The 24,302-nt window shown below is 32.2% G+C and overlaps 1 protein-coding gene across 9 annotated transcripts in view; it reads right to left on the bottom strand.

The window, feature by feature from the left end:
- Positions 1–320: 320 nt before the first annotated feature.
- The window catches only part of ct (homeobox protein, cut), a 219,367-nt gene continuing 195,385 nt past the window's right edge, over positions 321–24,302 (bottom strand). For 5 of the 9 annotated variants that reach the window (XM_081768635.1, XM_081768636.1, XM_081768634.1 and 2 more), the window contains 7 exons: positions 17,253–17,404; positions 15,484–15,650; positions 12,998–13,314; positions 11,309–11,559; positions 9,949–10,207; positions 7,308–7,609; positions 321–4,697 (listed from right to left, as the gene is read on the bottom strand). In XM_081768635.1, coding sequence (XP_081624761.1) covers positions 3,327–4,697; positions 7,308–7,609; positions 9,949–10,207; positions 11,309–11,559; positions 12,998–13,314; positions 15,484–15,650; positions 17,253–17,404 — 2,819 coding nt within the window. In that variant the 3' untranslated portion in view covers positions 321–3,326. The remainder of the gene's footprint in view (positions 4,698–7,307; positions 7,610–9,948; positions 10,208–11,308; positions 11,560–12,997; positions 13,315–15,483; positions 15,651–17,252; positions 17,405–24,302) is intronic. The other 4 variants (XM_081768633.1, XM_081768630.1, XM_081768631.1 and 1 more) reach the window with 3 other exon arrangements.

Genomic DNA, 24,302 nt, shown 5'->3' on the forward strand with positions numbered 1-24,302 from the left:
TCAGCAACAACTGTCTAAATAACAAGTTAAAAAGAGGACATTTTGAATGTGTGGGGTGTGTACAATTTTACTATTCTGTTTGTTTCTTTTTCTCTCTCAAAACACAATCACCATACACTTATAAACATCTATACATGAAAAGTATCGGATACTATTCGAAGAAAAATTTTTGGGTGGATATTCTATTTTGGTGGATGTGGGGGTTATCTAACATGACTGTAATGACATATTGTACAAATTCTTAATTTGGGTTTTTAATGAAGGTATCCCTGAAAAAATTAAATACATTAGTATAATTTAAAATACATTAACAGCAGATCTTTTTACTTTTTACATCGGGGAAAGGAAAATATCTTACGCAAAAAGCTGCAATATCTAAACTGTGCATACAACAAATTTTGTTTTGCTGCTTTCTTTTTCCAAAAGTATTTTTTAAAAAGATATTTGTTTCCTTATTTAAAAAAAATGATCTATCAACACACACATCACATATGTACCCACTTTTCTTTTCAACAAAGAATCAACAAATATACATACCTAGAAGTATTTATAGCAGATTGTCTTTCAAAAAATTGAAAAAAAAAAAGAAATTGTTCTTATTTTCACTAACAGAATGAACTATTCTATTTCCAAATGTTACAAGAATATTTACTTATTTGGGGGAAGGAAAAACAAACTGCATTATTATTATTATCTTCTTTACACACTACAAAACACAAAATGGAGACTACTAAGTGGTCTCATTTATATAATTATATATGTATATAAAATTCTCAATTTCTTTATTGAGTTTAACCCATGTCCTCTTCACTTGTTCATTAATTTCTACAAACAGTAACAAGCTATTTAATAATAATAATAATTATAATTATAATAATAAGTATATATGTACGTATAAAAACAGAAATGATTATAAATAATTTTCAGATCGAGATACAGAAAATACAACTATTTTTTTTCTTTTTTTAAAAAAAGCACAGTTCTTCAAATATAATGGGGTTCTTAGATTTGGCAATATGAGATCGAGTTTACAATTCCTTTCATACATCAAAACCATGTTAACATACAGAATGTGCGTGTCTTCTCCAAAATACGCTCCTTGCAGTCATGGGTATATACAAAAAAAAAAGAACTTTACACAATTCACTTTAATGAATAATTTCAACAACAATAATAATAATAATTATCATTATTAATATTGATGTAAAGAAACAGAAATGCTATGTCCTTTGCCTTATTTTACGTTCTCATATTTTTTAAAAAGCAGATCAAAAGAAAAACTCCATAAATATTTTAACAGCTGAATGATCTGACATTCTAATTAGCTAATAAGCTATTTTGTTCTCATTAAAAAATTATAATGTGAAGCTTCCTTATAAATTAAATATGTTTGCTTGATAATACAAGTAGACGATGAAGCTACAAAATGGAAATGAATTATGGAATATAACAGTCATTAAAAAAAAGTCTGAAAGATACTACAGTTTGTTATTGAACAAAAATCTAAAAAAAAAAAAAAAAAATACTCTTTTTATAAATAACCTTATAACCGTTCTAGAATTGGATTTTTAAAAAAAAAAATACATATTTTTCAGTACAATACAAAGAAATAGATGGTTCAATGAAATAGAACGTACCTGCCTTTCTTTCCTCAGTTATGAGCATCTTTAGGTTTTTCTGTTTTAAACCATTACCTTCTTTTTGTTTATAAGAAACAACAGAAATTACTACAAGTTCCAATTGTCCAACCCACAATAGAGTAATAAACTTTTTCTTTTTCTTTTTTTTTATTTCTTTTCTTTTATTTTTTAATGATTCACTGGTCTGGATCGACTAGATAGTTTGTTTTCATTTTTTTAAGAAGACTAGCGGGGAGAATGGTAAGAATTGTTGACAAATAAAATTAAAAAAAAAACGAGGAGGGATGAAACATGATATTAAAATACATACATTATAATACTCCAGTCATTCAAAGCATCTTCATGTACATCACAATCAGGATGAATGAAAAAAAATAAAGGAAGTGACAGTAATATATATATATATGTGTGTGTTAAAAAAACATGAATGCCTTTTCTTAACGCTGATGAACTTTGGATTATTACATACACAATACAGTATATCTACGCACGTCGAAGGTAAGAGAGCAAGAGCATTAAAAAAAACTGAATTTTTTTTACACTTTTCTTTTTTAAAAAATATGTACTTATGCCATTTAGCTACCAAGGATGGTAAACTTTATAATTTTTATATATATATATAAACTTATATCTCTTCATATTGTACATATAGAACAATTCATTCCAGAAATAAGAAGGAAAAAACTTTTCAAAACATGAATATTATTTTTAAAGTGTCGAATTATTAACAAAGACACGTTCTTTTTTTTTAACAAAAAAAGTTTATAGCTACACACGCTGAAACTTACAAATGCAATAGACCAAAACAGAAACAGAATTCTTTCATAACAGATAAAGCAGAATTTACATTTTTAGAACTATATGTATGGAAACAAAGAAATTATACCATCATTTTCTTCCTAAAGTTCATTTTTTTTTTCCTTTTATACACTACCGACCTCATCTCTTGGTAGCCTAACAAGCTAAATATGTATATATAATATATATATACAAAACAATTCTCTTTTTTTATTCTTAGAAACACGATATTTACCGGGGGCAAAATCAAAAACTAAAGAAATATGCGAAAGTTCTTTTGCTTTTTTATGTAATTCACATATACAGACCGGATATCTCAGTTACAACTAGAAGACAGTGTGATTTTTAGGCTCACATAAGCCTGGAAAAAGTGTCTTATAATTATAATTGTTGGAACAAACCCAACAACGTGATATACGTAAGTATTTTAATTAATGTTTGGTAAGCACATAATTAATTAATTCATTAATTTATATATTTATATATATACTTTTAAGCTCTTTATCACATTTAAAATTTGCTTGGCAAATGCCTTGTTTTGGCTATTAATTATCATAATAATAATAATAATAACAGTCTTTGACTACGAATAGAACAAAGTCATGAAAATGCACTAATACGTGGATGTATATATATATTTATATTTATATTTATATTTTTTTTAAATATTTTTTTCTTTCTTTGTTTTTTGAAATTCAAGATGGATATAACATCACTTATTAACGGGGGAGAGAAAAATAACACACAACTATTAACTTCGATGATTGCACTTTAGCTTCATTTTGTTGAAGTCTTTTTTGTTTGTAATTTTACAAAGAAGTCAACTGGAAGTATATAAGTCTTTTATCTTTGTAGATTGTGATCTCTTTATTCTTTGTCCTATTTTTATTAAAACTCCCAGTCGTCTTCTTCTTCTCTTTTGATCCTCTTCTCGATTTTTTCTATTGTGTCTTTCTTTTCCTTGTTCCCGTTGTTCCATTTATCTCCTGTTGCTGATGCTGCCGGTGACGTCACCGCTGTTTTGCTTTCCTCCTCTTCTTCTTCTGAGTTCCTTTCCGCTTCATCAGCTTCATCTTTCACCATCACTTGCAGTTCATCTTTCACACTTTCACCTTCTTCATCTTCTCTCGCTTCATCACACTCTTCCTCTTTCGGGAAAGATTTCGGACTACTTTCGTCCTCTTCCAACTGGTTGATATCCGACTCCTCACTATCGTGGTCCATCACAGGAGTGGGTTCCACTCGTACAGTCTCTTCTTCCTTCTCTTTCATGTCAAAATCGTCCGTTTGCATTACACACACACCATTAATAATCACTTCTTTCTCCTTTTCGTCACCTAATTCTTGCCATTCCGGATTTACCCACTGTGGCGCTGCAGGTTTACGTCGAGATCTACTACTTGCTGGAGGCTCTGACGGTGCTTTCGGTTTGTCCTCCTGTTTTTCGACGTCGTCTTCTCTGCTCTCACGCAGACTCGACGACGAAAGATTAGAGTCTTCGTTAATATCACTCCCGGCATTACTCTCTCCTTCAAAGTCTGGTTCACGTTTCAATGCAGTCATCGTTAAATCAAGTCCGCTTATCTGTTCTTTATCAGGTAAATGAGTGGCTGCATTGAAATAAGGATAAGGCAATTGGCCAGGTAGCGTCGGTAACCCTGCAAGGGCTGGATTTCGTTCTTTCTGCAACTCCAAAAGCCTTTGGTTTAGTAATAGTCGGAATTGGACAGGATCAAATGGTTGACCCTCACGTCCAGCTGGGGGGACATTGATATTATCCACACTGTGGGGTACTTGTTGCTTTAACCTCATTCGGTGATTGTGGAACCAATTTGTTATGGTTCTTGAAGACAATGCAAGTTCCTGACCAAGGAACTCAATTGTTGCCATATTAGGGTATGGATCAAGAGCAAACGCTAATCTTAAAGCTTCTTTCTGCTCTTCTGAGAACAGCACTCTTTGCTTTTTCGCTGATGGGGGGCCTGGACTTGCTGGCATTGTATGATAAAAGTCTGTAGTATCATTGGATGAAGTGTCACTATTGTTATCTGTCACTTGAGTTCGTCGTCTTTTGTTCGCTTCCCGCCTTTCGTTCTTCAACTGCTGAAGTCTCTCTACATTGTGTGGGTCATTCAGCCACAACTGCATGCGGATAAATGGTTCCCTTCCTTTGATACTGAGCATATGCCATGGCTTTGGTTTAGATAACAGTTCACTTACTGAACCCTGTGATAATCCTAGTACAGCCTCGCCGAATATCTGAAATACATACAAGTAAATTTTAGGACACTTCATCAAATAGCAAATTAAAATTAGTACATGATGAAACTGAGGAAATACATGAATGTAAACCAAGCTTTCGAACTACACAATATGGTAATTTGAGGAAATTATTGGTAGTACCAGTAATAGAAATGAAATCTAGGAAATATGGACTGACTCGCAATACTTGCAGATTACATGTATTACTCGACATTCCCAATAAAGAACTCGATATTTTGTTGATACCCCTATATCATTACTTCATACTGATAGTTCTTCTGACATATTCCTGCAACAATTAACCCCTTGCGTACCAGTAACATCCATGTGGATGTCATGAAAACGTATCCCTTATTAAGGGTCGTGGGTCGTATTGATCCTGGAGATGATGAAATTTGTTAGTGGATGCAAGGCAAGACTTAGATCTACTATTTCTCCTTAGATGACAGCACTTTACTGACAGAGAAGACAAAAAATGTCTTGTCTCCGTAGATGGCAGGCCTGACGGTAAACAATTAGCAACTTCGAGATCTATTTCGAGATAGGAAAATGAAAAGCTTTGTCTTTGATTTCCGATCAGTGTTGCCAAACTGAAGCAGCCTGAAATTCCTTCAGAACATCAGAATTTCCCTTTTTTCAGGCCAAATGTTCCACAATGCAAATAACCGTTTTTATCAGTAATGTGAATTCTCTCTTCACGCGCGCATAATAACTATGCCATATATTACGATCACGATCTAGACTGTCTTTTTAACAGTAAATGAAACCGATATTAACACACGTACATAGAAAAATGACATGTGGAACGCAAAGGCTTAATTATGACCTTCATTTAAAAAAAAAAAAAAAAAATGATAACTCAAATTTTCGGATGGTACCTGAAAGAACAGAACTTGCATTTTTTTAAAGTTTACCAATTCTTTCTTCATCATTCATCTCAATCATGTGTCTCAATCATTTGTCTCAATGATCTGTCTCCCTTTACCTGAAGGTCATAATCGTGGAACGTTAAACAGAAAGTTTCATTTCATACATAAAGCGATTAAAAAGAAAGACTAGAAAACAGAATTATTTGATCTCCAAGTAATAATAATAATCTTGTACGTAACACGATATTTCTGAATACTCTACAAATAATATTCTTGTTATAAAAATACGTGAATACATACAAATTAATATATTTTTTTTAAATTTATTTTTTGAAATAAAAATATCATGTTTTCTTTTGTAGAGCTACTTTCGTTTTAGAATCATATTTGATAAAAACATACTAGAAACAGAATGGAACAAACAGCCCTATACATTCTCCTCTTTATGTGAAAATATTTATTTAAGTTTCCTTTACTACCTTAATTTTTTACACTATAGCAAGAAAGAAGCAAAAATTAAAAGAGAAGTGAGACAAGGATGCCCTCTATCACCTTAATTATTTACTATATTTATTGAAGAGGCTATAACCACAATGAAAGAAAAGACGAAAGGAATCAAAATTAATGGTGAACATATTCACTGCATTAGATTTGCCGATGATATCGCAATAGTACTCAGAAAACGAGCTAAATACAATGCTAAAGAGTCTTAAACAGGAGATAATGAAGCTCAAGCTAAAAATCAATACTAAGAAGACCAAAATCACGATTATGGGCAAGAAGGGAAGTGAAGGAAGAGCCGTCATAAAACTAGAAAAGGACAGGCTCAAAAAAATGGCTGAATTTTGCTGTCTCGGTAGCAATATAGAAGAAAACAACAGATTCTTAGTGAAATACAGAGAAGAATAGCACTGGCCAAGGACGCCTTTCAGAACAAGAAGAACCTTCTCCTGAATAAGCACATTAATACCCAGTCAAAGAAGAAATTTATAAAAATTTTTGTATGGAGTGTTTTGACACATGGATGCGAAACCTGGACGTTAGCAAAACAGAAGAAGTCCCATCTTGAGGTAGCGGAAATATGGTTTTGGAGAAGAACCACCAGAACTAGCTGGACTGAAAAGAAGAGCAACAAGATGGTACTGGAAATAGTGAATGAAAAAGGACAACTAATCAAAATAATAGAAGTACGAAAAGCAAAACTCATTGCTCATTTATTTAGATATGATGTTTTCTTCCAAAGAACTTTCAAAGGCTAGATAGTAGGGAACAAAACGAGAGGACGACCGAGAACATCGTACCAATGAGATGGGATGTACTTTCTACAAGGAGATGAAAAGGACTGCTGAAACAGGAAGCTGTGGCTGCAAAGACAAGGTTTAAGCTTTTGAAAAAAGAACAATAGCTATGAGGTCCAAAGCATTCACTAAAAATAGCTGTGCTGTGGAACTATTGATTTCTCGATGTAAATAGGAGAATTATCTAAGATAGGTTCAATGTTTGAGTGATTTTTCAGCATTTAATAGACAAACGGAAAGAACTTTAAAATGTCTGCAATCTGAACAACCTGAAACAAAAAATAATTTAAGAATTTGTTCGTGTGTAGCATCTAAATTTTCAAATAACTTTTATTTTCGGCCTACACAATTCTAAAATGATAGGAAGGAACAACTCACAGATACGAAGCTTTACATACAAAGAATACAATTAATTATATTTCATAAAAATGTTACTTTACCTTTTGTCCTATATTGTTTGCCAATAATGCCTCTTTAATTTTTGTTGTTATCTGTTGCGTGTCTAAGTCCTGAGTGAGGGCAGCCATTTCGTAAACGCTCGGCTGCATGTTTTGAAGTGTGCGTAGACTGGGCTGTTTTTTGAGAAGTGGTGACTCTGGTGGTGGCTGCGACGGAGACGTTAGAAGAGGGTTCTGCGGTGGGAGTTGCACTTGACTCACAGAAAGAGATGGAATCATTGGTGTCTCCATGGACTTCGAAACCGAATCCGAGAGTTTTGGGGGTGGTTTAGATGTGCAAGCTGCTGGAAAGATAAATACAGAAATTCATAGGAATTAATAACTGAAATTTAGAAGACACCATGTGTTACAGATGTTAAAATATAATATATTAAAAAACTACCTTGTACATATCTTGAAATTGAATAACACCACAATATTTCTCTCAATTCTATTATGCTTTTTATCAGATGAATAATAAAGATTAAGGAAAAAGCAAAGCGAATTTTGTGTGCTCTGTTTCAAGACATGTACAGGAAGGTTCTTTATATACGTATTACATACCAAATGGTAAACCAACAATTAACGTTCATTTAAACAAATTTGAACATAATAATCAGGAAACTATGCACTTGCTTAATTGAGTTGCTGTTTCTCCTTTTTAAAAAAAACTTACTTTTAGTTACTTTTAGATTAAACTTTATGAGTGTAACAGTGTAATGAATAGTCTGTGAATAATGTTATAGTATGGTGAATAGTCTGTAAAGAGTGTAATAATAAACAATCTGTGGCGTTTTAATGGTGAATAGTCTGTGAAGAGTGTTATAGTATAGTGAATAGTCTGTGAAGAGTGTTATAGTATAGTGAATAGTCTGTGAAGAGTGTTATAGTATAGTGAATAGTCTGTGAAGAATGTTATAGTATAGTGAATAGTCTGTGAAGAGTGTTATAGTACAATGAATAGTTTGTGAAAAGTGCAAGAGAACAATAGTCTGTGGCGTCTGGCATAAGTCGACAGTTTGTGAGCAGAAGTTGATGGAATACAAGTGTGCATGTTACAAGAATTGCAAGGAAAAGCAGGGACAATAATATTTCTTAGCATAAAGATAACAATTAGTATCCATGAAATACCCTGAAGCGTTGTTTGCATGTATGTGTACCAGCAAACAAAGAGTAGCCTAGTTTTGAGAAAGTAGTTATTTCATTTGTAAAAGTTATCGCAATGAGATCAATTTGAAAAAAATTAATTAATGAATTGTGCTGGCATTAGAGGTAACTTTAGAAATAATAATAATAATAATAATAATAATAATAATAATAATAATAATAATAATAATAATAATAATAATAATAATAATTTTGCAGTGATAATATCTGCTGAAATATTTGCTTCTGTTTCAATATTTCTCTCTAATATCACCAATATTTCACCTTAATCCCTTTTCTTTGTTCTTAAAAGAATTGAAACATTTTAAATGAAAGCTCGTGTAATTTGGTTAAATTTTAATTTCGAATCATAAACACACATTCAAAATTGAAAAATTTCAAGAGACATCGGATGTGTAAACAAAATTTAACAACTCCCATAATTGTAACTAGAATTCAACAAATTCGCTAATGAAATGCAAAGAGGTAGCTAATAGGAACACAAATTAAAAACAGCCAAATGCTTTTCGTATTCTATAACATACACAATAATTGTACTAATAAATGCTTTTATAATTACCAAAACAAAAAAAGGCTATTAATATCACTTATATTAAGTCTGTCATTCACATTGTAAAAAGATAATTTTTATGTATTTTTATGTAATCATAGTAAAATCACTACAAAACTTGAATATTTATTCTCCAACATATTTATAATATATTTTTTATAATTTATAGATACGTGAATGACAAGTATTACCAATGTAAAAAGAAGCATGTCCATAATAAAAGAAGAAAATTAAATTATTTATATTATTATTGCTGTGATACTTGAGGTACGTGTAAGTGTAAATGAAGTTAAATAAGTGTACAAGGCTTTCCATTTAATGGTGATGAAATTACCAAGTTCTAAGAACAGTAAAGTGCTTAGGCTTAAGATTTCGTTGTACTGTACATATAAGTCACTGCAAAATGTCCAGTTGTCAACCTTTGTTAACTACAATCAGCACTTATATGCAGTGAAAGCTCTTGAAGGAACTTATATCCGTAAAATTCAAATTCTATCGCCACAAGCTAAGGGAAGGAAAGTTATCTAGTCAACCTTTGTTGATTACAATCAGCACTGATACGCAGCTGAAGGCTCTTGAAGAAACTTACATTTGTAAAAATTAATTTCTATCATAAATAATTTCTATCGCTACAAGCTAAGGGAAGAAAAGTTACCTAATGCCCTGCTTCCTGCCTTAAAAAAAAAAAAAAAAAAGTTTTTTTCCTTAGTTTATAGCCATAAAACTGTAATTTTTACAGATGTGGCTTTCTTCCTGAACCGACATTTTAATTGAAAATTTCATACTTTGTGTGTGTGTGTGTGTGTGTGATCACCAATCTTCGGATTTAATTTAAATATATCGATTTAAAAAAAAAACAGTAGCAAACCTCTTTTTAAACGAAAATACGAACTGAAACTTTTTTAAAAAGAAATCTTCATGACTTACGAGAGTTGACTCCATAGCCTCCTGTCCTCATGAGCTTTTCTGGTGCAATTTTGTATTGACTGGCGACTAACTTGTGCACAGCGTTGTCGTCCTCCAAAAACATCTTCATTCGGATGAACGGTTCCCGACCTTTCTGCGTCAGCATATGCCACGGCTTCGGTCGAGCCAAGAGGTCAGACACACTTCCCTGAGATAACCCCAATACTGACTCTCCAAACAACCTTTGGCTAATTGAATACTGGCTTAATTGCTCTTTTACCTGAAACAATTACCGAAAAAGTATTATACACACGGATGCAAACTGAAAATAGTTAATATTTACCAGAAACATTATACAATACCTTCTAATAATAATATATAACTATTGAATTTCCGTGATGCGAAAAAAAAAAAAAAAATCCGTTCTTCATTGATTTTTAGCAAAACTTTTATTTTAAGTACACAGTACATTTTCAACGTTGTTAATAAACAGTCTCATAACTTAGTATTTTCTCTTCTTCCATATATTATTTTCTAAATAGTAATTACCACTTGAACTGATGACTGCAAAAAGGACCCTGAGTCAGATTTTTTAATGAAATTCGTTTATGAACATTTTTCCAATTTCCTAGGAGTATATGCAGCTTTCTATATAGAAAAGACAGGTTTCACAACATTGTAAACACAACGTTCAATTGATCGCGCATAATATGAGAACTAAAGCCCTGTATACCACAGCATTTCAATGCGTACTAACCTCGACATGTTATATCACCAGCCACAGTTTTTAAAATTTATTGACACTTATTCTTCTGTTGATCCTAAGGGAACATCTTACAAGAACAAAATACTTTTATAGTATTTACTAACTGAAGTTATAGGGCATCCATATTCACAAAAAATGTGACTTACTTACCTCGCACCTCAATTTTCGTCCATTAATTAAATATTTCAACCTTCACGATCTTCTACAGTTTTCTGCTATGTCATCAGACTCTTTCCTCAAAATTACATTTGAAGATGTGAAGGAAAGCGTCCGGTGACGCAGCAAAAATCTCTACCGAAGAAGATCTCAGTGAAGACTGAAATACTCTGTTAATGAACAATAATTGAGATACAAGGGTACAAGGTAAGTCCCATGTCCTTCTTTTATAATATTTTAAACATTACAGCTTAAATTACTGATATGATGCTACGAATATAATTAATATTAATGTACAGTAACTTAATAAAAAAATAAAAACTCGAATAAATTATCCAGTCAGTCCGTTATTATGCAATGAAATTTGTAAGTTTTTCTTATTGGTTTATTTTACGTTATACCGTTACGTAAAAAAACTTTCCTGATACAAGAGGACTTGGACTAAGAAATAATATTTACCTTCTTTACAATGTCTTCTGTGTTGAGATTATTAAACTGGTCGAATTGCTGCTGTGTGATTGGTGGTAGAACCGCCTTGAGAGGCCTCTGCGATGGGCTATGATGTGACGGAGTCGACGGTTGTGAGATCAACGAATTAGTGATGGAGGCCATCCTTTGCAATGGGCTTGCTGACGATGTGGAGAAGTCATCCACCGTTGTAGGAGGCAATATGGAGTTCAGAGGGCTGTTCCCACTTCCCGTAGGTTGGCCTGAAATAACAAAGCACAATGTTACATGAAACACACCACCAAATACAGAGAAATATTCATACAAAAAAAAAAGAAAAAAGAAAAAGAAAAAAAAGAAAGAAAGAAAAGAAAGAAAAGAAAGAAAAGTTAAGTACACTAAAATCTGTCCCCCCGTTGTTCCATACGAAGAGAATAACTAAGTTAAAGGTTAATAGCTGCACATAACTGTGTTCAATATTCTATACAGTGAAAATAAATAGTTGGCATTTTACCAGTTTTAACTGTAATTACTATTTGTTTTGTGTGTAATTTACTTTACAGTTCATTAATTATAATTTACTAGAAACTCAAAAACTGCATGTCCATACTTCACTTTACATTTATTTATTGCCTTTAATATTTTACGATTTGCAACCACTGTTTTTCATAATTAATATATAAATCCCACTATTGCCTTTCTTTATCATTTAAATCTTGATTTTAATCATCTCTATTTTATACTTGTCTATTTCATTTTATATTTGTCTACTATGTTTCATAACGAACTGTCATTTTATTATTATGCTTTACATTCGTTTCTGATGTTTAGTTTTATTTTACGACTGCTTTGTACAGAAACTTAATGCTATATACGTACGAATGCGTACGAATGTTCTTAAATACGTACGAAACGTAAGCCATGTAGCAATAGGTTACTTTATTGAGGACTATCTAATAGTTCATAAAAGTGAACACATTCTATCGGTACTAAACTATAATTAAAACTATAATTATAATTAAAATTTTCTACAAGTGTTTTATCCAACAACAATTGTACGTAAAAGGCACCATAAACATCTCCCAGTCCAACTCAAATATAAAGTTTGTAAAACGTTTACGTCATTTTAAAGATGTGGCAGATACTGGGAAATACAATAAAACGATCAATGCCGATTTCAGTTTCTCATTTATAGCATAATGTATCTATTAACCTTATTAGTGAATGTATTAATGATATGCACAATACAGGTGCTAATGCACTTTTGTTCACGACATAGTACATTTCCTTCCCATGGATGGATACTTCAGACTTAGAACTATATCATAAGGAATTTTGAAGGGGTGCCGGTTTTTTTTATTTGCCAGAGTTGGCAATCCTACATAGCAGCTGTATCCACTCCTCCTATTCCTTAGGCTGGCCGTATATTGACCGAAAGACAGAACAGCCGAGACAAGATTCAGTACTGTGAGCAATGCAACAAAGCCTTGTACTGTATATTCATTGGAAGACGTGCTAAACGAAGGCTCAATATTGTGACTGAGACACACAGTCAGGGCAATTAGAGTACTCTCTCCATATTCTCTCCTGCTTCCCTCTGCCTCGGCTTGTCTGGCTTTCCTCTGGTTAATGAGCGGCCAGCCTTAAGGCAACCTTGCGAGTATTAGCTAAATCTAAGAAAAAAAAATAATTAATTCTTACCTGGCTCTGTCTTTGGTCTAACAAGTGAGAAGGCACTTCCCGCATGCCTTAACATTTCCGAGATATTGCTCTCCGCTGTTTCCTTCTTCTCCAAGTCAACGTCGGAGCCTCCATTTGGAAGTTTGTCCTTTCGTTCCTTTGGCATCGATAAGTCTTGGGCAACGCCATTTTGGCTTTGAAGCGCTATAAGTCCTGGAATACCCGGCAACGGAGGATTCAGTTTCGCTAACTCACGATGATAAGCGTCGAAAGCCATTCGAATCTCCTCCTGAGTCCGGTCCATTGAAGCACCACTGAAAAAATGGGGAAACAAGAGACTATCAACACAAATGAGGCTGTTCTTAGTAAACAAGCATGAGTAGCAACTGGTAACTTCATTGATTGAATAAGCTTTTAAAGTAAAGCAAACTCGTGCACAGAAATGCTACAGGAACATACTTTTATTAATCAACAAGAACTGAGACTGAGTATTTATATTGTTAATTGCATCAAATAATCGATTTTTTAAATATTATTGAAAACTTAATTGTAATATCTATTTTATAAATACCGCACGTATATTTAGCCTAAACATATAATGAAAACATTTTTGCTGAGTGGACAAAATATTTTATTTCTTAATCCCCAAAAAGGGATAGATAAGGCTGAAACAAGATTGTATGGTATATCCTGTATATTTTTTTTTCTATTTTTGTATGTTTATTTGCGACATTTTTATTTATTTAATCGTCTATTTATTTAAGATTACTTTGTTTGTTTAACTGTATGCTTATCTAAATGTTTTATTTATTTAATCTAAGTTTATTTGAGAGTTCTTTAGTTAATATTATGTTCAGTTAAGGTTTCTCTTTTATTAATATGTAATTTTTGTATACATATTTATAGATGTACATAGCCGTCAACATCTACTTTATACCATACATTATACATATATCACCCAAAGCACGTACCTAAAACATCACTATTTTATATTTGTTATTTCCCTGTATATTTACTTAAGATAATATATATATCTAAGAGTTTATATAAACACTATGTTCTACAGTTGTGTAATTATGTATTACGCTTTTAAGAATTGTACAATAAGCAATTTTATGTAAGTGCACACTGAAATGACCATTAGAATGCTAATTTCCAATCTGATTTTACGTGTTATCAGGTTTTGAAAAATATACAAAGATAACGTCATATTGAATATTGAATTTTCTTAAAGTAATATGTCCTGTAAATATAGCTACGCTTAATGTTCATAAACAAAAGTTAGTTTTACCTCAGCGTTAAAGTGATCCTATTTCTTCCTTTAGATATTATTTTTTACTCCACAGTTCTTGATTCATCTTTTAAAGTATGTTGTATAAAATACTGAATTATGTTAAGGTTTTAAGATACATAGGCAAACATTTTCACGAAAATAAAGAACTTTCGGACGTAATCTGTATTTCCATTGCCTGAAAATGGCTTTTTAACATCTACAGGTCCTATCCTGTTACAATGATGCGAACATACTTTGGGGGAGATGGCTGAAATTCAGCTCAAATGTAGAAGACAATACATAGATTCTATATTCAAAAAACAAATTGTCCTAAAATGGATGGAACATGGTGAAAAAGCACAAAACATTAACAGTAATGTCAATAGAAAATCAATAAAAAATACAAATAATTCCCTCACTTATATCAAAAAATAAAAGAGGGACATGGCTCAAATTCAGCTGAAACGTAGAAGAGTACGTATGTGGATTCTATATTCCAAAAGCAAATTGTCCTAAAATGGATGGAATATAGTCACAAAAAGCACGAAACACGAAGGTCAATGGAAAATTAAATAAGAAAATGAAGTCGTCCAGATATCTCAGAAGCTATAATAAGATGGTTAATTGAAAGCTTATTGCAAGAACATAATGAAGAGCTTAAAAACTATGTATAGCACGTAAGGTAAATATGGATAGAACATTGTCAAAAGTCAAGTTGTTTGAGTAAAATTAATAATAATGATAAAGTATATGTATCTTCTGTGAATTACCCAGGGCGCCCCATGCGGAGGTTACATGCTTGAAATATCTCACATCTGGAGTTGGAATCTCCAAACTCGATTTAGCACGCAACGTGACTTTTGACTTCATCACGTGACACAGTCTGGTCCTTATAGCAAACCGCATAGGCCCTTACAAATATTTTGTTTTTCTATATTTTTACCTAATATTTGTGTTTTGGTGTCGCCCCACCTTTTCGTTGATAGTATGGACATATTCCAAAATCTTGAATAGTCTTCTTTTTTAAGCTTTCTATTCCCACCTATAGATACCATGTTTCAATGCACAGCAAAACACAAGATAAAACGATTTTTTTTTATTATTGCAATCTTAGCTACAGACCTTTCCAAAGAGTAGTAAGTGTTCAAGTTTATACATATATACCTTACACTAACTCAATCTACTTTGTTAGTCACATGGATTTTGAGTAAATGTAAAATGTGACTTAAGGTACCTTGGGAAGTGATCCCGAGGGCCTCTCATACTGTCCTCTATCCGCCTCCCCATGAGTTTCGCCAACTCCTCCTGGTAAATCCTCACAACCTTCTCTTGTGGAATGTCGTCGTTCTCGTACTTCTTTAGTCGTCGATTTTGCATGTCTTTTCCTAAAGGAGATGGTGACTGAAAAAAAGAAAGCAAAAGAGATATAATAAATGATTTCTTGGAAGTTGTCGAAAGTCTTAACGATAAAACACCATTTTAAACAAAAAGTTAATCCATATAAGTATATCTAAATAAACTTAGTCCATGATGAGTTGCAGCCAATCAGATGGATAGTACTCAATTGGGTGATGCGTAATTAGAAAACCATTCTCAACATAACATCATTATGTTTAGCTGTCAAGATCGAAATTAGTGACCTTTTATTTCAAGAAGATCCAAATATTCAGTTCCTCTGCTAGAACTCAAACTCTGGCCACACACAATTATTTGAACAAAGAACCATCAAAATAGCGTGAATAAGAATAAACAAAAGTAAGGGCAACTTATGTATATTTATTTGATCTGTTTATCTCTCTCTCTCTTTCTCTCTCTCTCTCTCTCTCTCTCACTCACTCACACTCTATTTCTCCCTCTCACTCATACTCTCTCTTAAGTTATCACAAGGAAAAGTGCTATATTCTTACCAAAATGGTATATTAATCTACAATATATTATAACAACATATATTATGTTGAACTATGACACATTACAAAGTTACTTCGAAAAACGTTTTTATGAAACAAAATAAAAATAGTTACGTAAACCACATAATCCTAATTCCTCAGTTTTTATATACTTTCCACGAAAAGACAACACTTCTAGAACAAACTTTTACACATAAATACTCAAATAGACTGCCTACTGGAATTAAGCTCTCAAATCTATGACATTCTATGACCAAATTTCATGTCATTTCATGAAAAATCTTACATACATATCGATTGTGAATGTGATTTTTTTCTTCTAAACTTTATTCCTTTTCTTTGAGGGAAAAATCATTGCTGCTTAATAATTTCACTACTTGATGTTCTATTATCTTTCTATTATTATTTTTCTTTATTCTGTTATTTTCTATTATTATTCTATTATTTTTTCTTGAATTTCATGATCGACAAACATCTTGAATAAGACGCATGGTCATTGGGCTCATTCACTGACAAACCTCCAAAATATTAGAGGAAGTAAAGTCGTAATTTATAGTATTAATAATCGAAATCGATTATTTATATAACAAGTTACAACTTAAATATAGCCATGAACCTTCCGTAAGTACAGCTGCATTTACATAGCTGTCGCTTACTTTGAATTTACATAGTAAAGTTGTAATTTAGTGTATTATTAATCGAAATCGATTATTAATATAATAAGTTACATCTTAAATATACCCATGAATCTTCCTTAAGTACAGTTGCACTTAAATATACCCATGAATCTTCCATAAGTACAGCTGCAATAACGTATCTGTCGTTATATTGAATTTGCATAGTAAAGTCGTAATTCCATAAGTATAGCTGCACTTAAATATACCCATGAATCTTCCATAAGTACAGATGCATTAACGTATCTGTCATCGTAACATTGAATTATCATTTTTTCAATATTACCCGAGATATAGAATGAAAAGTGTTTATCGAAACTATCGAAATCGAAACAATTTTAAATCAAAAATATTTCGATAGTTTCGATAAACACTTTTCATTCTATATCTCAGGCTACCAACTAAAGTCATTTAATACTTACTTGAGCGTGATTGGGAGATTTACTGTCGTTACTGCGACTATCCTCCACTTGAGATTTCAAAGCTTGGTTGGCTTCATTTAAAATGTGGGCTATTCTCTCCTCGGTGATTGCATCTTCCCCTCGTGCGAATGCTGGCAGACCAGAATCTTTACCTACAAAGTCAAATCAACTGTACTCCCCTAACAATGCTCCCAAGTTACTATTTATACATACATTAACAAAATTCATGCATAAACATACCTAATTTATACAGACCAATAAATCAACACAGCACATACTATTAAGTTCGAAATATCGTTGTCTTTTTCGTAGAATGAAATTCTTGATACATAAAAAGGTAAAACATTTTGTTTCGACCCATTAATATGCATTTTCTATCCGACTGTTCACCTAAATTAAATCTTAATAGCTTTAAGAATAGTGATACCAGTAGGTATGGTGGCTAAGTGTGCAAAGGATTTCTGATTTGAATCCAAATTATACAAGATTGGTTTCCCTGGAGCTTTCCCAGGATTTTTCAATTTCCACATACTATCTCATTCTATTAATTTTTGCATAAGGATTCATTAATTTATTACCCAGCCTCCTTTAGCGTATAGGACATAAACTATGGAACGTTAACTAAAGATTTTATTTAATCTCAATATTAATACTGAAAATAGAACGATTCAGAATAGTTTGATTCACTAAGTTTATTTCTTTTTGACTAATACATATGAGTTTATTTGCCTGCATCACCGTAATCTCGCTCTGCAACAATTATTTTTAAGCAAGAACAGTATAGTATACGTATTCAGTTAATCTAATTTATCTGTACACTTAAACTTTTCTAATAACCAGAGGCGTCAATAGGACGATTGCAAGATTAATCGGATGATATCGTCAAATTGAATAACACCGAACTGACGATCTATAATTTTATGCCTGTCTTCTTCTTTGGTCAGATTTGTCAAAGAAAACTTCAGATTAGGTGATTCTAGAAAGCCAAATCTGATGTATCCAAAAGCTGCGAGTAACAATGTAAAAATATAGACAATAATGTCTGTGGTCATACAGGAGAAAGATCCAAAAGGAGTACGGGGTGGGGCACCGTAATTTACGAGATTGTGATACATACACTATCGACGCCTCTGCTAATAGATAGTACTGTGTTTCTATATGTTTATAAAAAATTCGAAGTTCTTAATTCTAGAATTTAAGAATACTTGAATTAGCAAAATTATAATTTTTAAAATAAAATTAGCAATACTTCATAATTACTTCAAACCAATAATGATCCATGAATAATGTTGATTATTTTCAAATATTCCCCACTTAGATTTATGACTATAGGCTATAAAGAAGGCAAAAGTATGATATGGTTCTGGCTTGAAGAAGAAGGCTAATGCTCATTTTTTCTATGAGCAGTACTAGACCTATTTAAGACATTGTGTAAACTGTTGTATTCACGTTAATTACGCCATTTTATGTCGCCACAGTATAACTAATTCTATTTCATTGTGGGGGGCGCGGTGGCTCAGTGCTAGAGCGTTCACCTCCGGTGCTTGGGGTCCCTGGTTCGATCCCAGCTCGCGCCGTGTGGACTTTGTGGTGGACAAATACCGTGCTCGTGGGTTTTCTCGGGGTTTTCCCGTTTCCTCCCACTTTCTTCATTCCACCATTTCACTCATCTCTCATCATCACCGTCTCCTTTAGCCTGACCGGCATAACCGTGGGACATAAAACTTACAGATTTCATTTTCTATTTCATTGTGTACAAACAAAAAGAATATACTATGTGCAAATCAACAAAGTATCATAGTAAGTTAACAAAACCAAAATTTTAAGAACATTTTCTATTAATTCTCTGTTTACATAATGAGAAAAATTTCTTAGTTGGTTGAAAACATTCTCGAAAGATTTGATAACATTTCTTTCTTTCTTTTTAATTTCAAGGCAATACCGGTATGCTAAACCTGTACCTACTTGAGTTTCCCATTATTGGATTTTTTTTAAGTAATGTGTAGTAATTCGTCAATTTTCTAGAACGGAATTAAATAAACTTGCTCTGTATAATGAATCGGAATCAGCTACTCAAAATAAATACGAGTAATGTTGCTGAGAAATGCTTTATCTTGAGCACTCTAATCCAATACAATTTTTCCATCACTATTATTGATACAAAAATCTGCATTTTCATTTATTAAACATTAGACAATTACTGTACCGGTATACACACTTCATGCTAATTATCCACTTATCTCATACCATAATCAGTATCAGTGGAAACTTCCATTACTAAAGAAACAAAGAGAAAAAGGGTCAATAAATATTTGGTAGTGTGTGTTGTTTACTGCAATGACTCTTCATTTTATTGCAGGATCTTTCAAACAGAGGCAAAAGTAAATATTGTATCTCCGTACAGAACTAAGTGCAAACCTAGTTACGTATATATCTTATGTAGCTATCATCGTTAAGAACACCCATGTACCGTACTTTTGTATCTTCTCAATAATGGTGACAAGAACAAGCTTTTCTCAAGGAAGTTGTACGGTATTTCAATGTCTCCACATGCAGTAACGTTCGAAGTGAGTAAATTATTTATTTGTGACTCACTTGAAAACACGGAAAATTTTGTTACGTACAATCTTTCTTACTTAAAAAAAAAAATCGCCATGTTTATTTTCCTGTATATTTACGAAATGAAGATTGAGAAAAATATTCTTAGAGTTTAATTACTCTAATGTAAAACGCTTCCACATTTGCGATGAATTAGTTGCATTGCAAAAGAACATTGCTAATGTCGTAAAAGGAGAAAAAAAACAAGACTTATTTCTTTGACGCCATGCATATATTTACATTTTTTTTAAAAAACGTAAAGAAGATTTTTACCTTTAGAATAAGCTTATGAATAAACATTTACTAACCAACACGTAGGAACAACTGAAAAGGCGAAAAGTACTTTCTCTACTGTGTATACTATCATAAGCTTGTATATCAAAAGACATCATGGTGGCACTAGAAATGGAAGTGCGAACTTTTGCATGAGTGTACAGAATCGTATATGTTACACGATAGATGTAGTTTTCTACTAAAAATATACGAATATAAAATGAAAAATAGAAAGATACGTCTTCTTACTTAGGCCTATAATCCTATTAAATATGTATAGTGCTTAGCATATTCCATTCGTGCTTTATTTAATACTGTTTTCTTCCCTTCAATTATACAAAATACGTTAGTGAGTGTCAGAATTTATTTACATAATTCATACGAATTTTAAACATGGTACGAATCAAAGTGGCATATGAAACAGACCAAGTTCATGACAATCTACAAATGTCAAAATATGAAATAGTTTTTGTGCTTACTACATTTATAAAGATCATGTGGGTGCTCACGCAGAGGGTAGAATGAAGTTCGATTCTAATTCTCTAATTCCTGTATATTACATATACCTAGGTAGACTGCATATTGTACACTAGCTTAAGCTCCTAACTTCACTCGATTAAACCGACTGCTGATTGTGAAACAACTCCAAACTCTGGATTTTGACACAATGCCATAATATCATGTAGACATCCCTCCCCTCTGAATTTTGGTAGATGATTGAAACAATATTTGAACATTCTACGAATTTTAACACATGGTCGTCCTTGACAGATGACAATTTAATTTGCTTTATTGTTGTCTCAACACAATAAAAGTGCCCACTATATCTGTTTATGGAACATAAAATACTTGTTTTCTTTATTGTGTTTCATTGTTTCAAAATACAGGGTTAGAATAAATGATATATTCGTTTTGAAAAGGCGTACTCCCCTTACCCCTAAAAAAAAAAAAAAAAAAAAAAACTACCGTAACACATGACAATAAGTTAGAATGACATCTTACATGAATTTTGGTGAGTTCTGGTATCTGATTCCCGCTATTGCCATTGGACACGGGCTTGACCAGCTATTTCCAAGTAACTGTAATTAAGAGCCAGACCAGAGAAAACAGGCTGAGTAAAGGAGGAGGAGGGATCAAGGTACTGGTGGAGTACGCTTAGTCGCGAATCCTCGAATAGTGTGTCTGCAAAACTATCAACTACACTACTCTCTTATATCAACACTAGCCTTTACTGTCTTCTCCTTGTTCTCTCTGTGTTGTTCACTGAGAATAAGAGCAGAAAACTGTGGCGTTACAGCATCTAGTTGGAAATGACTAAGTCTCACTATAGATAACCTTCACTGTCAGATTTTTTCCAGTCGGATCACAGTAAAACACAGGCAAATATACTGTCATAACATTATTCTTGAACTACAATCCAGCGTAACATAAGAAATAGTTAATACTACACGTGAAACGGACATAGTCGTAAAAAGTCATCCTTCATTTGATTTTTATTATTTTTTCTCTGTTCGACTCTAATCTTTAATTAATGAATTAATGTAGAACTTTAATGTGGATAATTAAGGAACCAGAAGTTTACACAACATAGTATTTCAGACGCTTATACAGCACGTAAAATCTACCTCTATGCCAAGTATGACTCTGATTGGATGAGTTCGGTGCAATTTTTTTCTTTCGAAAGTATGACGTAAAATTTCACTGCCTCTAACTTGAGAACGGCACGCCTGCACGACATATTTTACATCTATATATAGCAAGCTAAGGTCTACCAACATGCAAAGTTTCATTCCGATTGGATGAGTTCGGTATATGGTTTATTGTTTTCGAAAATGTGACCCAAAATTTGACCATTCACACGCCATTTTGCACATTTTATACTGGAGTTGAAAGGAAGTTCGAACAAAAATTAGCTCTAACATTTGACTCTTATGATTGATTGCTACTGTTGAACATCGTAAGCACTTGCAAAACTTAATTCAGTTGTTTTAAAGTGGGTTCATTTGTTTTTGTACAAATCCGCTTAATTTAGCCATACCCTTTATAAGAATAATCAGTATTAATTTATCCCAATAAATTATTTAAACAATGCTTCAAATAATTTTTGTTTAGATATTTGAAAAATACAATGTTAGAGAATTCGAATATGGGTTTATTTAACGGTGTTGAGTACGATAACATCTTTATTTTTCAGCCCATTGATTTTATATGGGCAGTTAGTTATTTTTCTCTTTTCTTTGGCAGTTCATTTCATTAAAAAAATAATTTCTTATGTAAATCAGTGGGATTTAAAAAAAAAATCAAAAATGGCACTACTATTGAACGTCGTTAACAGAATTATTCTTAAATAATAATTCACGATCAAACCAATTTTTTATATTCTCCCTTGATGTTTCCGTTTAAATCCGATTTAAAAATTGAAGGAAACAAGATGAATCTACATTTTTTTTTTATATTGTCCATTGATTTTCCGTTTCATCCGATTTGAAAATTGAGGGAAACAAGAAGAATCTACAAATGATTTCTATTGTCCCTTGATTTTCTGTTTAATCGAAATAACCATTAATTTCTCTGTTTTCATAAACTCCATACATAATTTGGAGTTTTATAGCGTATGAATATAGCATATGTTGTCAAATTTTAAAATCAAACTACAGAGCCAACATGTAATATTTTTCACCCGAACAAAATAGATTAGAATCATTATGAGACAAGTCAACTATAGAAAACGCGAAGTGAACGTGACAGAGGAAGAGTTGAACTGTAATTAACATTTAGAGAGCCACCTGATGTTTGAACACATGCTAACTCGTTTATCAGACTTTTGTTAACTGTATAAAGACAAATGAATTTCTTGCATCAAATTCAAATTACTTTAAGACCTGCATAAATAAATAGCACAACTGCTTTCTTAGCCTTAGGCTAACAAATTTTAATGTGGTAATGAATGTTTAATAAAAAGCTTCAAGACATTACAATTTCCTTTTTGATATGCTTTTGATACGGTGAAATTAAAACATTACCATTTTATTAGCAGCTTTTCCTGATATTTTCTGTTCATGATTTTATTGTAAGGAAAAGCAAACGTATTATCAGGAAAATAACAGTCTTCAAATTTCCTATAATGTGAATGTTAAAAAATATATATATAAAATACAATGTATTGTATTATTGATACGTAACGAAAAGTAACATACCTTAACTTTAATCAAAATTAATGTGGATAGCACTCAGGGGCGTAGCTATGGGGGGCATGGGGAGCATTGCCCCCCCCCCAACTTTTTGACAAAAAAATAGAAATAAAAATAAAAATTCTACGGTTGTTTTGAAGGTTTGCCCTCCACCTCAGCAGACAATTCTTAACTCCGCTTATGATAGTAGACCAGTGCTGATTTCAGAGTGTGAGCCAGGGGGAGGAAGTCCCTTCTCCCCGAAGCATATTTTCGATCGTGCTGAACATGAGTTATCCCCCTGGGAACATGCAAATCCCTCCTGGGAAAAATCTGAAATCATCACTAGTCTATACTATACGTGTAGTATCAAAATACTGGTGTCTATGGATTTTAGTGTTATTTCTGAGACAACGTCATGTAACTCAAGTTAGTAGAATTATTGAAAGTTAAAAAGAGCACATTTGATTGGCCCACTCTAACGATGTAATATTTTCTTCATAGCATAGAGTCTTCTCTACATACTTATACGATGTAATGATCTTTAAAAATAGATGAAATAGATGAAAATAGTGAAAATTTAAATGCTATTCGCAAATAGACAATAGTTATTCTATTCGAGTTCGATTATATATACTTTTATATATTAAACGTAAGAGTAAACTCATCTCTTATTACGAATTCAAGCAAAATATTATGTTATCTATAGGCAACAATTATGTACCTTTGTAGAAAATAGGATAATGTTAATTTTGAAAGCTTTTATTTAAAAAATGTTCAACTAGCACATTGAACTTCTATAATAGTTTCAAATAAGTAGAACTCGTAAGTATTAACACATTTTTGTATTATTATTATTATTATTATTATTATTATTATTATTATTATTATTATTATTATTATTATTATTATTATTATTATTATTATTATTATTATTACTATTATTAAACACAAAATCAGTACCGTTGAACATTGGCTGTTTTTCTAGTAAAGTAACTGATCCAATGTG

The sequence above is a fragment of the Thermobia domestica genome, chromosome 8 (genome assembly GCF_964235325.1).
Source record: "Thermobia domestica chromosome 8, izTheDome1.hap1.1, whole genome shotgun sequence".
Classification (NCBI taxonomy): domain Eukaryota; kingdom Metazoa; phylum Arthropoda; class Insecta; order Zygentoma; family Lepismatidae; genus Thermobia; species Thermobia domestica.